The sequence below is a fragment of the Acanthochromis polyacanthus genome, chromosome 9, assembly GCF_021347895.1.
Source record: "Acanthochromis polyacanthus isolate Apoly-LR-REF ecotype Palm Island chromosome 9, KAUST_Apoly_ChrSc, whole genome shotgun sequence".
Classification (NCBI taxonomy): Eukaryota; Metazoa; Chordata; class Actinopteri; family Pomacentridae; genus Acanthochromis; species Acanthochromis polyacanthus.
The window spans coordinates 825,145-832,417 of NC_067121.1; the positions used below are offsets into that span (position 1 = coordinate 825,145).

The 7,273-nt window shown below is 38.4% G+C and overlaps 1 protein-coding gene across 1 annotated transcript; it reads right to left on the minus strand.

Moving 5' to 3' along the window:
- Positions 1–2,611: 2,611 nt before the first annotated feature.
- LOC127535480 (uncharacterized) lies at positions 2,612–6,934 on the minus strand. Its single transcript, XM_051953638.1, has 4 exons — positions 6,892–6,934; positions 6,165–6,260; positions 4,388–4,687; positions 2,612–4,264 (listed from the first exon to the last, which is right to left on the minus strand). Exons 1-4 carry the CDS (start codon positions 6,932–6,934, stop codon positions 4,011–4,013), a joined length of 693 nt encoding a protein of 230 aa, XP_051809598.1. The 3' UTR covers positions 2,612–4,010.
- Between the last annotated feature and the right edge of the window lie 339 nt (positions 6,935–7,273).

A 7,273-nucleotide genomic window follows, 5' to 3' on the forward strand; every position in this document is an offset into this window, starting at 1 on the left:
AAGGCTTCCATCCCTGCTGACCTGGACCAGAACCAGTTTGCCGATAAAACCAGTAGGTGCACTAAAGATACCATCTCAGTCCTGCTCCACAATGCCATGACACACCTGGAGAACCACAACACTTATGTGAGGACATTGTTGGTCGACTTTAGCTCAGCCTTTAATTCTGTCACCCCGGGCCACCTGGTCAACAAGCTGCTGTCACTGGACCTGGACTACCACCTCTGGATTAAGGACTTCCTCTCTAACAGACCACATCATGTGAGATCTGGTGACCTCATCTCCTCAAACACCATCACCCTCCAAGGTTGTGTTCTCACTCCACTCTCATACTCACTTTCCACACATGACTGCACTCCCACTCATAACACAAACTACATATACAAGTTTGCAGATGACACAGCCGTGGTGGGGTTGATAACCAACAATGATGAGGCAGCCTACAGGGAGGAGGTCCAGGTCCTCACATCCTGCTGTCAGAACAATGACTTCTCCTCAACACCAACGAGACAAAGGAGCTGATCATTGACTTCAGGAAACACAAAGACACAACACATGGCAGTCTGGTGATCACTGGAGAAGAGGTGGAACAGGTGGAGAGTTTCTAGTACCTAGATGTTCATCTCTCAGAGGATCTGATGTGGGGAGTGAAGACCAGGGAGGTGGTGAAGAAGACCCAGCAGAGACTCTTCTTCCTGTGGACACTCAGAAAATCTAGACTTCCACAGGAATTCCTCACCAACTTCTACCAGTGGACCATAGGAAGTGTCCTGAGCTATGGATGCACGGTGTGGTTCTCCAGCTGCACCTCAGAAGAAAGGAAAAACCTGCAGCAGACCACTAAGACTGCATCAAAGATCATCAGTACAACTCTCCCACCCTTGAAAGAAATATACTCTGCCAAGTCGAGAATCAAAGCCGAAACGATCAGGTCAGACAACACATAAATTGGACAGAGTCTTTTTAACATCCTCCTCTGTGGCAGACTCAGGGTCATGAGGACAGAAAGACTCAAAAACAGCTTTTTCCTCAGAGCTATAGAAGACATGTCAGCCTGAGCTGGACCTGCACTTTACACCCTGTTGGACATTATCCCTGTTTTCTTTGTATATGAATGTTCAATGAGAAGAAAGAATCTATATAAAAGAGGCCAAAATTGTACATCACGCCCACATCAAAAACCTGCAGTACAAATAGTAATGCTTTGTTTTAAGTGTGTGACCACTAAATTGGACCACTTCAATGAAACTGAATCAGTCACAAATATCATTATTTGACAGATATTTACAATTATCATGACAGGTTTAAAATGTTAAACTATTCTGTTGTTTTTTAATGTATTTTATTTAGGCAGCCAGAAAATTATTCATTTAATGATTTGCTTTTACAGTTTGAATGTTGAGACTCTCCTGTAAGTTCTCTGACGTCGTCCTGTGAACTCTGACTGGAAGAACAACTGAATGTAAACTTTATGAGATGTGGAAAACTTTCCTCCTCTCTTTTCACACCTGGAGAAGTACTCATTCATTCATTTACAATATTTAAATTGTAGATGTGACTCACAGAGGCATGGAATACAGTAACTGTGAGCAGACATGTCAGAGGTCATGATTATTGTTGGCTGGGCTGAAACAGCTGCAGACAACAGCAGCAGATACCAATCTGTTCTCTGTGTTTTCAGACTGTTGACAGTCAATCACACTTCTTTTCCTGTGTGGCTTTCTGCAGCCTCCACACCGTTAGCTGTGGCTTTTCACTTTATTAGCACAATGAGCATCAAGTGTGCAGAAAGAATGATGACAGGAAACATCTGTGCTGTTGATCTGTGAGAGAAACAGGTCAGAGCATCAAGTCAGAGCTGACAAATGAACTGTGATGGAAAAACAACGAGAAAAGAGACCATGAAGCTCCTGCACAAAGTTTGCTGCTGGTCATTCATTCTGAATAAATGAGAGAAATTTAACAGCAACTGAATTCACTAAAATGTGTAGAACCAATAAACACATAAACAGTAATATCAGTGTTAGATAATATTAATCATGTCATCCATATTTTCTACATGAAACTGTGTTTACAATTTAAAAAATCTCAAAATTTGTGTGGAAAAAGTAGATGTTTGAATAAAAATGTGTTTAAATTCATTTTGAATCGTAACTTGTGTCTTCTGAGATTTTGTTTTTTATCAGTTATTTTATTGTAATTTATCTGTTGCTTTCCCTGTAAAACATTTTGCCTTGAAAGAGCTACATAAATAAAGTTATTATTATTATTATTATTATTATTATTCATTTTTGTGGTATGTTAATGACAAAATTAACACGTCTCTCATTTTCCAGCGTTCAGTCTGATCAAACTGCTGCATGAACATTTTTAAAACAGCTTTTGTTTCAAAAATAAAAATATATATTCAAGCAACAGAACTTGTTCTCCTTCATCGTGTTGTTTTTCTGTTTGCTGATATTTGTGCGTTCTCTACATTAATTTCTGTCTCTGAGTAAAAGTGTATTAAGAGTCACTGACAATCAGGAATCAATAAATTTGATTCATAGAGTTTAATTTGTTCCTGATCATTTTCCATGAAGTCCATTAAATGCAGTTCATTAAACACAGATACTGTAATTATTTGAGTTTATTGATCAATTTGCTGCACTTTACATCAAACTTTATCAAGAGATTACAAGACCAGAACATCAAAGCAACACTGTCCTGCAGAATTTAAACAGAAAAACTGAAAATATATTTGTGAATATCTGTGTTTACAGGATGACCATCAAACATGTGAGTTACAGTTTTTCTCTTTGCTTCATTTCTCAGATCAGAACTTAAATTCTCAAACTACTTCTTCAATCTTCACATCATTGTGTCACTTGTTCACATCAAAAATCAGTTTCTCATTTCTCTGAACAAGTTATAAATGCTTTGGTTCATCCATGCAATGATTCTGTACAATTCTCTGCTGTTTCCTACATTATCAGCTGCTTCTGTCATGTTGATCTAAATGTATTATAACGGCTCTCTGTTGAATAGTCTCACCCCCACAACATTTAGGCATTAGTTCATCACATCAGTCTTTACATGCAGAACGGTTGAACAAGTTGTCAGAATATGTCAAAGATATTTCTATACATTTCCTTTAGACTTTTTTTCTAAATCTGTCCTGAATTGGTAAATTACTTCCAGGTGAATCTTGACTTTCTCTAACAAAAGGAAACGTGTGAAGGGTTAGAGTTTTCTGAAATCACTGAAAGACTCAAGAGAAGATCTTCATGATGTGGATAGAATTTGTGGTCCAACAGACAGGAACATCAGGAGGTGTAGGAAGACTGAACTGTAATTCCTGCAGCACTGCATGTACAGTTTTCCCTCAGGAGATTGTCCTATGTTCACATTTCTACTGTTGTTTTGTTTTTTCTTTGTGCTGTGCAGCTCTGTTCTCCTTTCTGTATCACAATGACGTGGTCTGTCAACAAACTACAACACAAACAGTAAAAGAGTAAATGTGAATCTTGTCCAGTCTCTTACAATCAATCTCCCACATACACTAAGATGGAACTTACAATTTACAATAACTGTCATCAAAACTTTATCCATAGTTTACATCAGAACATCCCTCCAGAGAACACTGTTAGAATGACAGCATGACTCAGCAATCTGACTGTTTTATCCACACAATGACACAAGGACTGATCATTCTGATGCACTGACATGTTCATTGACACAGATATTTACTTTAGAGAGATGAACGAAGGATTTTGAGCAACAGACTGGCTTTAGAAGGTAATCTATGAGGTTTTTCTATTTGTACGAATTGTTCTGAAAAATGCACTTCCTGTTCTGTAAATATCGAGGATGATTTGAGAAATGTACCAAAGTGACTGAGAAAAACTGTAAGAGAAGCATTTTACAGCCAAGAACAACACGTCAAAGCTATCATTTGTGATCACTGATCAAAGAGATGAATGAGACGTATTGATGAGATGTGACGGTGAGAAAAGTCCAGCAGCAAACAGTCAGTCAGCATGTGTGCAGTTGGTGGACGGTCCCTTGTTTGTGAGGATCATCAGCAGAGAGAGTCCACAGCAGAACACCAGACTCTTCACTATCAGCACTGTGGACAGCAGACAGAGCAGATTCACCTGAGACTCAGAAGGAACGGAGGCTGCTGGATCTCTCTCTGAAGGAACAGAGGTTGTTGGATCTCTCTCTGAAGGAACAGAGGTTGTTGGAGAATCTGTTGGTTGTTGAAGCTCAGGAAGCTCTGAAACTGCAAAAACACAAAGAATGAAGGGAAATGTTTGTATCTGCAGTGAGAAACATGAGTGGTGTTTGACAGCGTCTCCACATGAAGCTGAATCAGTGCTGAACACAGTCATCCAGCCTTCATCACCTTGTTGTGTCTGGGCCTCCACTGGTCCCCCCTCGTGCTGGACGTAGCAGCTGTATTTATATGTGCTGTCCTGTTGCTGATGGATCAGCAAGATGGAGGCGCTGCGTCCCGGCTCTCTGATCTCCAGCTGCTCTGCCTCAGTAGAGGACAGCTTCACCGGCTGGCCGTCCTTCTTCCAGGAGAAGCGGACCAGAGGAGGAAACATGGCTGAGGCCAGACACAGCAGGGAGCTGCTCCCCTCCAGGTGGACTCTGGATGCTGCTGGGTACACGCTCACCACGGGCTTCACTACCTGCTCACCTGGAGGTGGACAGCAGCAAGATAGATAATATTCACAATAGAATAGAGCATTATAAAAGTAGAAGAAGGCATGATGTAAAAATAGAGCTCCTAATAATAATAATAGAGGAGGTGTGGTTCATGAGTCCTGGTGGTCTGGATTATTGGTTTACTGCACATGACAGAATAACAGATTATTTAACATCAAATATTTTTCTGTCTGCATAAACTGACACATAATGTCAAATAACATCACATAATAAAAATATCATATAATTCCAGATAAAACAATCATTTCTTTCATCATTGTTCAACCTAATATTGTGTATTTTTACTTTCATACATTTAATGGAGCTTCATTTATATTTTTCTTCATAAACTTCTCTTGACAAAAAATCTTTTCTGTTGCCATTAAAATTTTCTATATGATACGTAAATAACAAAAAAAGTATTTAAAATGTCTGCTTGGATTCTATTTCATATTTCCAATTTTAATTTTCATATTCAGTGTCTCTTGTCATCGTGTTTTAAAGCAATTTCTAATAAAAGATGCATTGTCATATAAATTAAAAGCGTCATTGATTTTATTTGTACATATGTTAAATTTTTCCAATGTATGACAAAATTAAATTTTCGTTTGTTTTTTCTTTCAAATACTCAGTGTATATTCAGTGTCTTTTGATATCATTGTATTAAAATATTTTTAAATGAAAGATTCATCACCATAGAAATAAAAATTAGAATTGATTTTATCTTAACCAAATTAACACAAAAGTTATAGAGTGTGTTGCACACTTTTATCAATAAATACATATGAATTTATGATTCAATCATTAAACATTGATATGTTCTATGAAATGTAGTGTCATTTTCAAATAATAATTTCTTATAAGTTAAATTTTTACACACAAATAAAAACTAAATAAAATAACAAGAATAAGATTTCTGAAATATGAATAAAGAATTAAATCAAATATGTTTGTAGTGTGTTATTTTATATTACATAGAAATAACAATCATTTAAAAATATTGATTATATTTCATGTCTAGTTTATGTTTTAAGACATGACCAGCTAAAATACCCATGTGTCATCATATGAAAAATAATTATCAAGAACTAAATTTATAATATTTATTAATTATTCTCCACAATCCAGAGACATTTATTCCTAAATATTAAATTGTGTTTAACATCACTTTTCTTCTTCTGTTCACAAACCAAGAGACGCCACAGAATCAAAGACTAAAGAAATAAAAACAATGAATATTTGTAAGCTCACTGATATTTGCAGAAATAAAGAATAACTTTAGTTGTTCAGTCACATTTCAACATGTTTTCACACATTATTGAGCTTTTCTGATGGAACAGTGGCTGCAGATGAATCCTCCACTAATGATGGAAAAACTAACATGGAAAGCCTGAAACAGCACAAAGTGACTTGAAACACATTTTCAGCTTCACAATAAACAGCAGAAGAAAAGAAATGTTTCTTCTTACCTGTTACATACAGTTTAGTTCCAGAGCCAAAGATCCGGTACCACTTTCCTCCCACAGTGAAAAATGGTCGTACAAAAACCTGCTGCTGAATGTTTGCTCAGATCTACACACTGTAGCACATCTTTCAGTTCTCAAAGATGCTTCTAGAGATGAAAATATACAAATATGAATAAATAATGAAGTGATGGTGTAACAGTGGACTGTAGTTCTCTGAACTCTGTGATCCTGGGCTGTAGTTTACTGCTGTCTTCATGTCATAAACACTGTTTGTTGATCTGGAGGTTTTTGTACAGGCTGCAGACACAATCCATCACTGTGGGAGTCTCTCTTCCAACAGCTGCAGTAGTAGGTGGCTGAATGTTGGAGTTTAACTTTATCTATCTTCAACCCCCACCCGTTTTCTACTTTCACAGGTGAAAAATCATTTTTCTGAGGATGATTGTAAGGTGAAGATATTTTACCATCCCCCCTATTAATACCAATAATCCCTCTGAATGTTTCTGTTTCTGTCTTCTGGAACCAAAAGTCATAACTGTTACACTGAGCAATATGACAGCTGAAGGAGGCTGTTTGACCGACTCTCCTGGTCAAAGTCAGATCGCCCTGAATCGACTGTGCTGCCATGGCAACCAGCGCTGCAGAGACACACACAGGTAGATGAAGGTCAGTGTGACAGCGTTTGTTCCAGGTGGACTTTTTGGCCTCCTGATTGGCTGGAAACACTCACCTGAACACAGACAGCACAGAGCAGCAGCTGGGAGGAGAAGCATCTTGTGCAGTGGTGTTTCCTCTGGAGAAGCTGAGCACAAGTGGAGCTGTGATGCAGCTGAGGCCAAACAAGGACGAGCTGTGAGAGCAGAGCAGGCCACGTGCTTTCTAACAGCTCCTCAAAGCTCCCATCAGCCCCTGTTAGCGGCCCACAGATAAGGCTGCTGCTGCTGACTGACAGCTCAGCTCAAGCTGCTGTGTGCTTTCATGCTCTGGATTTAAAGCTGACGGCAGATCCACTAAATCTGCTTCACATCATGCACAAAGACTCAAAACATTCATGTTCCCACAAACACATTCAGGTTGGTGGTCAATTTAGTGACACAGACTGTTATCTGTTG